The 14,740-nt window shown below is 36.4% G+C and overlaps 1 protein-coding gene across 3 annotated transcripts in view; it reads right to left on the bottom strand.

Moving 5' to 3' along the window:
- Slc26a7 (solute carrier family 26 member 7) overlaps positions 1-14,740 on the bottom strand; it is a 140,594-nt gene that overhangs the window by 41,949 nt on the left and 83,905 nt on the right. For all 3 annotated transcript variants that reach the window (XM_063257547.1, XM_063257545.1, XM_023561744.2), the window contains 4 exons: positions 9,768-9,920; positions 7,226-7,308; positions 4,747-4,894; positions 2,683-2,796 (listed from right to left, as the gene is read on the bottom strand). In XM_063257547.1, the coding sequence (XP_063113617.1) occupies positions 2,683-2,796; positions 4,747-4,894; positions 7,226-7,308; positions 9,768-9,920 (498 nt within the window). The remainder of the gene's footprint in view (positions 1-2,682; positions 2,797-4,746; positions 4,895-7,225; positions 7,309-9,767; positions 9,921-14,740) is intronic.

The raw sequence follows: 14,740 nt of genomic DNA, 5'->3' as shown, positions 1-14,740 counted from the left end.
TCAGCTTAGTATTAATTGGTAAAGACAGACCAATGAAGGTTTCATGTGGACCAATAACATAGAATGAAGACCCAAAATCAAACTATGACAAAAAATGAATACATAAGGAACTCAAATAATTAACATGAATCATGTAAATGGTCAAATAAATTGACTAGACACTTCTGAAAAAGAAGTATACATAGCCAATAAGGATATGTAAAAATGTTCACTATTGTCAGCCATTAGGGAAATGGAAATCAAAACTATACTTCAATGCTGTGACACTCCAGTCATGATGGCTAACATCATCAAGAATCCAAAAAGCTGGGCGTGGCACCCACCTGTAATCCCAGCACTCTGGAAGACTGAGGCAGGAGGACTGCGTGTCTGAGTCCAGCTGGGCAACTCTGTGACTTAAGAAGACCTTGTCTCAAAATAAAATTTTTTCAAAAGGGACTGGGAATGTAGTTTAATGCAAAGGTCCTGGTTCAATCCTCACTATTGCCAAAGAAGGGGAAGAAATAATCATATTGGTGAGAGTGTTGGAAGGGCTAAGAAATTTTCTACACTATTGGTAGGAATGTAAACTAACACAGTCTCTATAGAAATTAGTGTGGAGATTTCTCAAAAAACTAAAAACAGAAAGGCCATTGATTCAGCTATGTCACTCTTCAGTATATTCCCAAAAGAATTAAAGATGGCACATTAAAGACATACTTTCATACCCATGTTTATTGTGGCACAATTCATAATAGCTAAGCTGTAGAAACAATCAGGATGTCTGTCAACAGACAACTAAAGAAAAGTGACATTTGCACACAGTGGAATATTACTGAGACATAAAAAGGCAGATGTGGGGCCAGGGATATAGCTCAACAGCACAAGGGCCTGCCTCATAAGCAAGAGCAAATAAAGGACTTTTTTAAAAAAGAAGAAGAAAGTTGTGCCATTTGCAGGAGTATGGATGGAACTGGAAGCCATCATGTTAAGTGAGATAAACCAGGTTTAGAAAGTTAAATATCACATGTGTTCTCTTATATGAGTAATCAAAAAATGAAAAAAGATAGTAAAGCAGGAAGCAAATGATTATTAATAAGGAAGATAATGAGAGAGCGTGAGAAGGTGGTAATGGAGTCAAAATAACAAAAGTATGTTTTATTCTCATATCATTTTACCAAATGAACTCTATATTATTCTGAATTTCTAATATGTACTAAAAAATAGATAATTCTAAAGGCAAAAAAGTTTAAGCCAATGCATATGAGGAACCTATACTTGAAATCACTAACTATAAAGGTATCTCAAATTACTTGCCGTATAAACAAAATTTCCATGTGGATTTCACATATTAGCTAATAGCTTGTCAAATGATAATACATTCAAAATTCTTACTCTTTCTCTTCCATTTAACAGTGCATTTACATGTCTGAGCCCCATTTTAGTATTGATTTACACATATTTCTCTTGCCAATTGTTCCTGAGGTCACAAGCTGTACACTTTTCAGATTTATTTTAGTACAAACTGAAAATAAAAGCAGTTAATTCAGGATCTACCCCTAATAGATGTCTGAATTAGCACATAACATGTTTTAGAAACTCTTATTCCTATTGTATCCTATTTTAAAAAGGAAATGTTTGAAAAATGAGTAACTATTATTGTTAATTTCTTATGACATGATACACATGAATTTTATTGTTTGGAACAATGGGTGAGAGGTCAAGGCTTGGAGTAAACCTATCTGGATTCACATTCTAGTTCTCCTGCACAGTAGCTCTGACACCTGGGTACATAACTTCACCCTTCCTTACCTCCCCTGTCTCATCAGAAACCGAGCATGGCAGTTATGTGATATGGTTTCGATTGGAAGCCCCCCCCCCAGTTCCTCATATGCTCAGAGGTGGGGTTTGGGGAGGTGATTGGATTATGGTGTGCTATACTTGACTTTATGCTGGGAAGTGGGATCTGATTGGAGGAAGGGGTCACTGAGTGTACGACGCAAACAGCTGTATTTTTCTCTTCGGTTCCTCCCTTCTCTTTCTGCTTCCGGCCCCACGACACGAGTAGCTTTCCTCCACCCTGGCCCTCCCTCCAACCATGCCATTCCACCTTGGAGCTGCAGACCGGCAACTGAAACCATGAACCAAAGTAGATATCTCCTCCTTTAAGGCTTTCAATAAGCATCCAAGTAATTTGGATTCCTAAGAAAAGGCAAGAAATAGTTCTTTATCCAAATAGCTCATAGACATCGATGCCACACTTACACACTTGTAGATCTCTATAGGCAATAATTTCAGTAATAAGGATTGGTTTTGCATATAAATGGTTTCATTTTATTGCAAAGAAGTGATAAAATTGACTATAACTAATGGAAAAAATCAGAGGCACCACTAGAGGGAGCTTTGGTTTCAATGGTTGCTAACAATACAAGTGCTATTTGTGTAGAGTTAGGTTTGTTCCTTGAATCAGTCACTCAACAATCACCCAGTCTCTGGAAGGGCCATTTGTAGGAAAGGAGAGAGACACAGAGAGAGTTAGAGGAGAAAGAAAGAAGTGGAGAGAGGCATTTCTTTAAACTACTAAGAAAACTGTAAAGAAATGGAACTATTTTGAGGGTTTTATAGAGAACTGCGTTCTTCCTACTGTCCACGGATGAGAGTGGTGGCTTTTGTCCGCCCAACCCTGCTGGGAAGCCCAGTTACCTGTGTCTTTGCCCCCGTGCTGTACAAGCCAGCGGTCCTTCCCATGGCAGCCGCACTTGGGATACAGTAGAAAAACGAAGGAATCACATTGCTGAGGCCATGGGCCAAGAATTCCTGCAAGATTGATAACAGGAGAATATACCGTTTTGTAACCACAGCGGGCTTTTAGATTCCACAAGTACAGCTTATGAAAGAATGAAACTTGTCAGTATTCAATTTCTGTTCTGCTCACCAACTGAGATTTAACAATTAAAAGGAAAATAGTAAACATTTACTGAGTGCTTATAGTAAGCCAGAAACTAACTAAACACTATACTTTTCCAGTACTCATAGCATTCTTATAAGGAAACACTAAATATTTGTGCTGTCATTGTTCAACGTGTCCTCAATCGTTTAAGGCACTATAATCGAGTTTTTATTTCCAACATTCTAATGACCTCCACCGGGCAACATTCAATGCCTAATTCTTATCTTACCTGATCTAAAAATCTTTCATACAGTTGCTAATTAATTCTTCTTTAAAAGTTCCTTCACTTAATGTCTAGGACCTCACACTCTTCTGCTGTCGCCCTGTCTCACTGGCTGGCGTCTCTTCTCGGTCTCCTTAGTGGTTTTTTTTCTTATCTAACCAATTTTAAACATTGGACCATTTCTCTTCTCTATCTACACTGTAGCTGCCCAACTCTGTACTGACAACTCCCAAATTTATATCTGCAGTTTAGGTCACTTCTGTGAACTTCAGAATCATACAGCCATGTAGATGCTAATATTTAGCACCCTGACTTGATGACTAACAGATTTTCCAACCTTCTTAACCCAAGCTTTGGAGCTCTACCTCCCCATCCCAGCACTCTCAGGTTCCGGCTCATCTCAAGTTCCAGTTGCGTAGGCCCAGAGCATTAGACTTACTCCTGATTCGCACCCTGACTTTGCCCAGATGGCATCCACATCTAGTTCAGAACCCACTCACGTCTCACATCCTCTATCACTACGCTCTGATCTAAGGTACCAGCTCTCACCTGAACCATTAAAAAGTTTCCTAACAGTTTGTCTGCTTCTGTTGTCAGCAAGCACAACAAATATCCTTGCACTCCTCCTCTGTGGTTGTGTAGTAGGAACACGCACAATAAATACAATAAACATGCAAAGTAAAGCAGAGGAGAACAAGGGAAATCGGGAATTTATGATTTTAGATTAACAAAGCATTTGAATAAAGGAGGGAAGAAGCGATCTGAGAGAACAGAAAACGGAAGAAGCACAAATGCCCTGAGTCAGAACAGAGACTTGTGAATTCAAGAGAAAACTATGTGGTACACACATGCAGAACGGCGAACCAAAGGGAAATAAAGTCAGAAAGCAAATGAGACAGTGGCCTGGCACACAGAGTCTTATAAGCCATGATAATGAAGCTTTAATTTGACTACTGTGGGAGGCCACTGTGGAAGTTGCAAGAGGAAGAAAGATAGGACTTGTGTTGTTTGCCAGCGTGCCCTTGTGCCCGGGCCAGTGTCTGGCACATAGTATGGCCCACTGCAACACATGCAATGAATAATCTTTTTCTTGCAGATGAGAAAACAGACAGAGAGGCATCAAGGTCGGCTAGTATCAGAATGAGGTTTGCACACAAGTAGCTAAGCATTCATGACTATGATATAGCGGTTTCTCTTCAGACCTGTACAACTCAGAGGGCTGCAAGGCTTCAAGCAAGACACTGGCAAAAACATTTCAAGGAGAAAAACAATATGATCTGTGTACTTATATAGGCTTCTTGTCCTCAGTATCTTATTGAGAAAAATAAAACGTTTCTAACATGAAATCCATAATTTCTGAAGTTAGCGTGCAATGATAAATACATTTGAATTCATCATCTCCTAAAAACAAACCAAAGAACATCTGTCTTTCCTTAAAAATAACAAAAAGTATTATGAATTGATGTGTTTTGTTCCGCCCATTCTTGCCATAGTAAGCAAAGCCATATTTTTCAAAAGTTCATCTCTTCAAAATCTGAAAAGCACGCAGGGCAATGATAGGACAGGAGTGAAAAGGGGCCATGGCACACTCCACCTGGTTGTCATCCACTGAATATTTGAATTTTTTGGCAGATCCTTGAGCAAGAGCCAGTGAGGCTGCATAACCTACAAGAGCAACTCCAAAAGCTTCGGTAACTACTGCAGACAGGAGGTTCATTGGGGGAATGCTGGGTGGAGGAATTCTGTGGAGAGAAATACCATACAGGAGATCAGCCTTCATGTCGTTTCTGTAAAAATGTGCATAAAATAAGTGAACTATCCAGAAGAAAACCTGGCAGCTTGGCCTTGAGAAGCCTTTTGTTTTCAACATCATTCAGCAGAAAAACAAAATTATAAGAAACACCCCAGGGACAGCTCCACGCTCTAAGTGGCATTTGTATTAGAGAATTCAAGTTACACTGAAGAAATTTTGACTTGACAAAAATTTCCCTTATGAGAAACAAAAGCAGATCTGGAATGTGCTTTCATTCAAACATTTCCAAATATTTATTTGGTTGGCATTTGAACTGTATTTTCTCTCTTGGATACAACAGTACTATATGCAAACATTACTGTGCGCTACAATTCTTGAGCTAATCTCTAAATTTGTCATTGAGTTCATTATCTTAATTGCAGTTTTAACACAATTCTTTCACAGTACACTTAACCATAGCTTACATATGTTAAGAAAACTATGTAGAAAGATTCCAACTCTCTTGCAAACCACAGGACCACACTAGGCTGTTTCTCTGTCTCGGATAACTATTTAAAAGGTTTCTAAAATAATGCTCAGCCATTGTCTGGTTGTCCTTCGAAAACCGCTTTAAGCCTAAGAATCATCATTTATGTATCCTGATGATTCCCTAGGAGATTTACCAAAAATAAAACTAAAAAAAAAAAAAAAAATCCCTATGACAAAAAGAATGTTGGTGAAGTAGAATGCTAGAGCTTTCTTTCTGGCTACTTCATTTAATTCAACCAGCAAGCACCATCATCACCACTGTATGGAGAAGAAAACATTTTAAGAAAGATTAGGTAGCTCATCTAAAATCACAAAAGGAATGAATGACTGAGTTAAGATTCAATCTCTGTTCCATTACTTTTAAAGTCACGCTCATTTTGTGATTCTTTATGAGGATGGCTCGAGAACAATTACTCAAAATAAAGGAGAACTAGAGGGGGATTTTTAAACCCACTATCACGGCCAACTTGATTGGCTCTCGGGTCTGCTTAGACGATTGGTAGACCACACACTTCTGAGTACATCTTAGAGAGTATGTGTCTGGGTGGATCATAGAAACGTGACTTTGGGTACTGTGTATGGTCCCTCACTCCTTCCTTGTAGGTACTGTTCCCCCTAAGCTTTGCTTCCTAGCCTCCGTAAACTAAGTATCTCTGCTCTGTCATGTCATTCCACCAGAATGTTTCAGCCTGCCATGGAGTGAATCCTCTGCAGCCATGAGCCAAGTTAAATGTCTCCTCTTTATAGTGTGGGTGTTTGGTATTGTGTCACAACAATGGGAAAGCTAATACACTCGCTAAAGTTTATCCCCAAGACAAATTGATTTATTATATGATCACATGCTCTAAACTCTTTCAAAGTAGAACTTTGTTTCATGAAAATTGAGTGTGCCTAACTACTACAAATTGACCTAAGAACAAACTGACTAAAATAAAACAATAGAGAGAAACTCAAGTTGATTTAAAAGTCATCATTAGCATAAATTTAACCTAATACAGACAGAATTTTTTACTATTACCTTTTTTAATTCTTGAGAATTTTTCTACTGTTTCTGGAGTTTAGTGTTGTTAAAAGCCAGAACTGGAGGTTGGACAATAAAAATTTAGGGAATCCAACAACTGTTAACTTTGTTCTGAATGTATCTGTACAGTATACATAGTCCATTAAAATGAATCCATAATTTTGCCTTTGTTTTCTTTCAGTTCTATTTGGAATGACTTTTTCCCTCAGGATTGCTAATGGCTCCTTTGCTAATGGCTCACTAGGATCCAGAGCAAGGCTCCATGAAGGTGAGGACCCCTGACTTTTGCACTTCACCATCTCTTTGGCAATTAAACACACCCTGTGGGCTTGTTAGTTCAGATGCCTGTTTACCTCTATCCTCAGTCAAGTAAAAAAAAAAAAATTCATATGTGGAAAGAATTGCAGTTACCAATTTCCAGACAATGTTTCTAATTTGCAAAATCAATGCCCTCAATTTTTTCAAATATCTTTGTAAATATTGTCCAACTTTTTCACCTGAAGTATACTACATAAAACACTTACCAATTTACTTAGTGATAAGTAATTCCCCTTTTACTAAGTTAGACACATGGAGCTGTCCCTAGGAAACTACTATTTCTCCATGAATGTATTTTTAAGCATTGTATAATAGAAATCAATTAGAATTTTGTCTCTTATAAACACAGAAAAAAATAAATACATATCTACTTACTCTAGTCTCATCCTCCATTAAAAACAAGCAAACCAACAAACAGATAAACAGCAAGTATATTGAAAAAGATTACATTACCCTTTTGGAATATGACCAACTACTTCTAATCCATATGTGTTTTCCATATTGGTACAATAACAAGCAAACGATGCTGCAATGATCTGTGTATTTCCATTTGAAAAAAAGAAAAATGACTTGTTATCGACCTTTCAAACATTTTAAATTTATTTTAATAATTTATAATCTGAAATTTAGTCAATATCAAGCAATATGGCTTTTTCAATATTCTATATCAACCCAGTTTTGAAAGAAAACAAAATATTAAATATGGGTTTGGGGAGTTGCATGTGTGTGTGTAAAGAATACAATATACAACCTAAATACTTGTCTTTCATGACATGAAGGAATACCTCCGAAGACCAGACATTTTCCCTTTATGATAGGTTCTTCAGAATTTGAGATATTACATCCACTCTCCTAACTATGTTACTAATTAATGATGATTTACACACTCCTTGAATATTTTTGAATTTTGTGCTTTAACTTTTTTTTTTTTTTTTTTTTTTTTTTGATACCAGGAATCAAACTCCAAACCTCAAGTCTGCCAGCCAGGCACTATGCCACTGAGCTAAAAGTAAAGTAACACAACCTAAAAGTAAGCTAAAAGCATCACAAGCTAAAAGTAAGCAATCATTCCCCTGAGATGGGAACTCTGGAGAGCAGGAGGATGTGTCCAACTCAAATCTGCTCCAATCTTGCTGATCCTGAATACACAGGGATCTATCTATCAATATCGGCCCGAATGGCCCCCAGCCTGCTTCTAAGGCATCTTCCTCATGTCCCAAGAAAGGCCAAGGGAAGGTTGTGGTGGAGTGGAGGATGTGTTTGGAGTTTAGACCTAGGTCAAGGATATTCACATGTGAATCCCTTATGGGTGGGATGTGAGATAGTTCTTAATTGGCAACTGATTGGATTGGGAGCTGCTAGGTTAGTAAAGAACTCTCTGGGTATATCTGGATGGAGTGACCTTGGGATCCTGTGCTTCTCCTTTTCCTCTGGGCCACTGTTCCCTGCTGTGCTTTGCAGCCTCTGGGAACTGAGCAGCTGTGCTCCTCTACACCCTTCTGTCACGATGTTCCTGCTTCAGAGCCAGCTGATCATGGCCTGAAACTGTAAGCCAAATTAAAGCTCTCCTTCTGTAAGATGCAGGTACTTTCTGTTTATCTTGTCCAGCACCAGGAAAGGTGATTAGCACAGTGGGATAAGCTGGAGTGGGAAGGGAAGGAGCAAACCTAGAGGTTGGTTCCATTCTGAGAGAACTCAAAGGACTAGAAGAATTTTCTACCTAATCTGATTTTTTTTTCTTGGTCATTGGTTAGATACAACAGTTGATGTAAAAAATCAGAGGTTGTTTTATTCATTATTCTGTCTTTTAAGTATTTAGTTTTCTATTGGTGCTTTAGCCTGGTCCTTGCAATTGTCACAATTTATAAAGAATACTTGTTTTAAGAACAATTCCTACTCATTTTTCAGAGAACAACTGCTTTATTAAGAGCATAAAGGCCTTTCTCCCTAAGTTTGCTTTCAGTGCTGGTTTTATGAAACTTACATAACTGCACTTTAAAATAAGATAGTATATTTCAGAGTTTTTTGTTTCTATGAAAACAAATTACATAGTACTCTGTGCTTTTCTAACATATTTGAAATACATACACACAGAGACTACATATGTTATATGTATCCTAACCAACTGTCAGGAAAATATTTCCATGCACTGGCTAGCCATAGAGAGATCTTTTATATTAGATCTAAAGAAATATGTTGTATGCTTCAGAAGCAGATTTCAGTGTTTCACTCTTAATAAATGGACATAGACCTACAGTATTTAACAATGTGCATAGTATTTAATAGATGGAATTATTTAGATACTCTTTATAATATACATATATAACATAAAAACCATTTAAAAACGAAAGCAAATTAATATTGGTTGTACTAACATTTCATTTTCACTTGACTACTTTAAGAGCTACTGTTAAAGGCTCCTAAAATTTCAAAACATAGATTTTAATACCACAAGCCTTAAGAAAAAGGTATAATACATTGATATTCCAAACACAACAAAAATATTTTAAAGAGCCACCTCTAACTGATGAAAATCATGAGCCTCCCTTTGGTGAGGCAAAATTAAGTCAGTAACAAAAGCTGAACAAACATCCATGGACATTTGCAATTGATATTTCTGTGCATATCAAAGAGGTGTCATATCAATAGGATGTGTTATCACATTTTATTGCTTTATATAGGATCACGCCAGAGATCTTTTGAGTCTCACCTTTATAAATATGTACTTAGGCTTTTTATTCTCTTATTTATATAAAAGATTAAAAGCATATGAGAAATGCTGCATAAACTGAAAACATGTGTGCCTCCTTTTTTAAATTATGGATTCAAAACGTTTCCTGTTCTTACATTAATGTATAGCTACGCAAATTAGCCCTTCTTTAATGAGACACAGGAGAAGCTATGGGTTACTGCAGGCGCTACAGTAAGCATCTGTGGATTACTCCAACAGGCAGGCCAAGTACTGCAGAAAGCTAGATGTTGATTTCGTACTTACCAAAACTAAATCGACAGGAAGAACAACTTTAATCTTCCTTTTAAACTGTTCATTCAGCTCCTTAACAAGAACAAGAACTACGATACTCAGCAAGGATAAGAGCAGTGCTTCCAGTCGGACAGACTTGATGTTTTCAAAGACGTATGCATAGATCTACAATAATGAGAAAGAACATAAAATTCAGAGGCATCTGCAGTATACCAGCATGAAACCTGGCCCCACATAAACTCACAGATCTTTCATAAAAGTGCCTCAGTGGCTTTACAATGGGAAAGCAGGAAGAAAAGAGGTGACTACTGTTGAAATATAGCAAAGCTCCCTACAAGACATGATCCCAATATGTGGCAAATGTTGAAACTTTTAAAATGTATTAAAAGCCACTAATCCTCTCATAACACTAAGTTTGAACACACCTATCCCACTATTTTTGTAACTTTCTGAAGCAGTTCTGGAGGTCTTCTTTCGTGAGAGTCGTAATGGGCCCTGATAAAAAATAGATTGCTGCCAAGTGACGTTCAAGGAAGCCAGACTCACAAAAGCATTATGAGTGTCCTCACCCACTTCATCCAGTGATTTCAGCACTGGACACTTCTGGTGCGTCCCCGCAGCATGACCGTGAAAGGTAGGAGTTCTGAACTGATTCAGGACATTGGCTCAGCCACATCACAGCTCACGACTCTCACAAAAGAGAACTTTCAGAATAGTTTTAGAAGTGGTAAGAAAAATAAAACACATGTGTTCAAGGAAAGGAGAAGTATTTTGAGGAGCATTGATGGCAATGTGTCTTTTACCCTAGTCGTTCTTTTTTGAATTTGAACAATCCCCATTTTTCTATCACACACTGTATTGATTTGAATGTACAAAATTCTCCAATAAAAAATAGGCTCTGGCTTTTTACCTAAGGACACTACTAAAATACATGACCCTCTGGCTGTTTCCCTGGCATTGAAGGGCAGAGATGCTATAATTCATTTAGGCACATGGAGATTCATCATTCAGAGCAGAGGGAACTATAGATTCCTCACCTTTGACACCATCACTTCTCACACACACACACACACACACACACACACACTCTTATGCCACAAAGAAGTTAAGATCTCTTATTTAATTGACATCAGATATTTGGCTTCATGTAAAATATTACCACATGATTAGATGGCAGTTGTTTGGTTTTTGCCACATATTATGCCAATGCTAGGTCTGTAATGCTGAACTTAGGTACAGCCTCAGTATTCATGGACTCATAATCTAGTATAGCAGTTGCTGATTAAAAGGAAAAAATTAGTGCAATGAGGTGCTATTGACATGGAAGAAACACCCGAAGTACATTACTTTGAGCCATGAACAGTTGGGGAAGCCCTTGCCAAGCAAGATACACAAATATTTGCCAGGGTATAGCTGAAAAAAAATTGAGAGGGAAGAGCCTGATGAAAATGTCCTGCGTTACAGTCACATTTTTAAAACTTAAGAGCATTTAATATGCTGCGAGGAGTATATGACTTCCAGAACTACATTCCCAATACCAATACAATGGTTTATCTTTAAAAACAAGCCACCTTATTTCAAATTCTATTATCTTTAAAGATTTTACTTACAACTAGGAAGAAAATGTAATACATTAATATCAGACATTCTATGCTAATAACTCAAGATAGTCTGATTTGGCAGAAAAGTAGAATAAGTTTAAGAGTAATTGCAAGGAAAAGAATAAAATTAAACTCCTTTGTAAAACTGAAAGCTTATGTTTAACCATCTAGGTGCCAATAATATTTTGTTTAACTATGCAGGGTCATGTTGATAATTACATAAGCATCTCCTCTACTGGCATAAAAAAGGTGGGGCAAGATTTTAAACAGTCCTAAACTGAGTGCTACAAACCAAAGTCCAATCCTAGATCTACATAAACATTTGCTATAAAGAAAACTAACTTGAATTATTCTGTTTGGAAAACTAGTACAGTCTTGAATTCATGTAAAATTAAATGCATAATGAATAATTTGTAAATAGAAGAATATTTATATTTTTATACTAATAAACATAAATATGTACATATAATAAGCTCAAACATGTAAATGTATTAAAATGTATAAGGAAGAGAAGAAAAATTGAGAGCCCAAAATGTGACATTGCATTATAGAAATGATTATCCAGTATACTATGTTGGAACCAACTTAAGCAAAATAAAATAAATTCTACATAAAATGGTTAAATGAAGTAAATTTTGGTCATAGAAAGTTACTCTCAAATGGACAGAAGACAGATAATTAGCAAAAGAAACAGAAATGATAGATAAATAAATGTATGAATAAGGAACTCAATGACAGTAGTAATCAAAGAAATATAAATTCAAACACAAAAGCATATTTTATCAAAGTATTGATTCTTCAATGGTAATGTTCAATGCTAGTGAAATTTGGAGGAAGAAATGTGAATCTTCTATACTGCTCATGTGTATTTAAATAGGTACATTATTTTGGTAATCTGATGAAACTCATCCAACACTGTTGAAGTATTCTATTTCAGAAGTTTAACTTCAAGAAAATTAAGCTATGCACATATTTAGGCTCATGTAAATATCTTATTATAAGAATATCCATTGAAGCAATATTTAAAATAGCAGAAAAAGAAATTAAAATCATTTATAAGAGTAACCCAAGTGTTATGGTTTGGGTTTAAATGTACCCCCAAAGCCTCATGCCATCATAGCAGGTGAGCCTTTCGAAGGCAGCTGACTCTAGCATTTGTGACTGGTTCATTGTCTAGTTCTGGGTTGGCTGTGTGAGTGCTGCACCCATTCAGGGGGAGGGAAGGAAGCAGTGTGCTTATCCATTTTTCCCCCTTTTTGTCCTTTTGTCTGTTGTCACTTGAAGCTACCATTAAAGGTTAACACTCAGCCATGTCACCCTGCCTTGAAATCAGCTGGGTATGGACTGAAACCTCCAAAAAACTGTAAGCTAAATAAATTTTTCCTTCCTTCATCTTGGACATCAGGTATTTTGCCTCACCAAAATAAGCAAAGTAACCAGGACACCAAGAGAAAGTGGTTCAATTCGTTTTTTAAAATAAGTACATGCAATAATAGTGTGCTCCCTAAACACATTGTTTTGGTCAAAATTTATTCCCATTATGGAAAGACCTTCCCTATGATGGTTATAAATAGAAAGGTAGCTTTAAAATAAATATGTGTGACTTAACTTGAATCTCCTAACACCTTGATTTTGAACTTCTAACTTCTAGAACTACAAGAAATATTTTTGGTGTTATTTATGTCAAATAATTTGTGTCATCTGTTGTGGCAGCCCTAGCAAACTAATAACACATATTTTATAATATAAAATGCATGCCAAAATATTTATGCTTATATCTAGAATATTAGTATATCTACATAAAATGTTCTTATTTATATCTTCTACATTCTGTCTTACTAAAAAATATCACTTGAATGACTTTAAAAGTTTTAATTGAGTATTAAATATTTACCATCAATGTATCTTTTTACCTACAGAATATGGGTTTTATAGTTTCATTTCTATTTGCCCACAGAATAGTTCTCAAGTTTTGTTTCAGGTGATAAAAATTAATTTTGATTTTACCACACAGGTTATTTTTAAAGGAATCTAATCTGCTATTCTTTGCTGTATTGAGCATCTCAAATATAATTTGACCATAATCAAAAATTTGACTCAAAATTTTGACCAGGCTATGGTCAAAAACAAAGTACATAGATCATATTCATTGGGATCTCTTAAAATTCTGCTTATTGATTTTTCTAATCACAGAAATTAGCCCAGCTGGCCCAAAGTTCAGGAATGTACCTGGTCTATATATTAAACTTGATCATTAACATTCTAATAGTTTCAAAGAAAATGTGCTCTATTAAAAGGGTAGCCAAACTGTGTGAAAGAGACAAGGTAATGAATGGCAGGTTATCCAAATGTCACTTGTCTATATGACTAAAAAAATAGCAAACTATCAGTTGTGTGATCAGATACATAAAGAAATAAACTAGAGAGCAGGTAGAGATTAGGTTGCCATGTTCCTTTGAAGTATTCTCCTTTATTCTATACTATTTAGAAAGAAAATTAGTTACAATACCATAGTTATCTCAGATGTCAATAATACTCTCTATGTTTTGGATGGTAATTGTTCTTAGCATTCCCGTAAGTAAAGGAACATGTCCATTTTTATAATTACTCATGACTCAAAGCCCAGGATAAAAATATGAAATTCTACTTGGTGAAATATATTCCACAAAGAATGTGAAAAGGGGAAATGTCGAGATAATTTTGTCAAAATGTATAACATTCTGATGGCTTATCATGATCTGAGGATAAAATTGAAAGAATTATTCAAATGATTTATCAAGAAAAGGTCAAATATACAAATTTTTAAAGCATTTAAAAATTATTCTCATTTTTTCCATGGTAATAAAAGTATGTCATGGCAGTGCCTATATAAGAAAGTGGAGAAATTTATGAAACTCCCAAGCCATATCAAACTTACTGTAATGTGCATTTAGAGAACATGTGTTCACAGTAATAAAAGTCACCACCCGACAATGAAAGGAATGAAACCCCCAGGGCTTTTATTGTCTCTCTGGATTAAACTGTAACTCATCAAGAAAAAGACATTGTACAACATGATCCAGAAGAACATGGAGGGAGTGATGAGCAGAGACTCGTTCCAACCAGAATGAAGAACACAAAAGACAAGCAGGTTGAGGAGGAGTGTCCTTCCAATAACTGTCATGTGGAGCCGCAGACCTAAGTTACAAGCTAAACAGGCTCATAGGAGATGGGTGGCATGTGGAGACAGATAGAGACAGGGATCAGAACACACACACACCGCTTACTAGAGTTTCAGGCATCCTAAGACTATGTTAAACACCTTTCTTCTATAAAGCCCCAGTAGATAAATAATCCTATTGAGGGTCATCGTTTGCTTCCTAGATCTCAGAGAAGCAAAGGTGA

This window comes from Cavia porcellus, unplaced genomic scaffold, assembly GCF_034190915.1.
Source record: "Cavia porcellus strain 051 isolate PalLab524CR breed Dunkin Hartley unplaced genomic scaffold, mCavPor4.1 scaffold_10, whole genome shotgun sequence".
Taxonomy (NCBI): Eukaryota; Metazoa; Chordata; class Mammalia; order Rodentia; family Caviidae; genus Cavia; species Cavia porcellus.
Note: the sequence above shows the minus strand (reverse complement) of the source record. Positions and strands in the feature narration are given on the sequence as shown.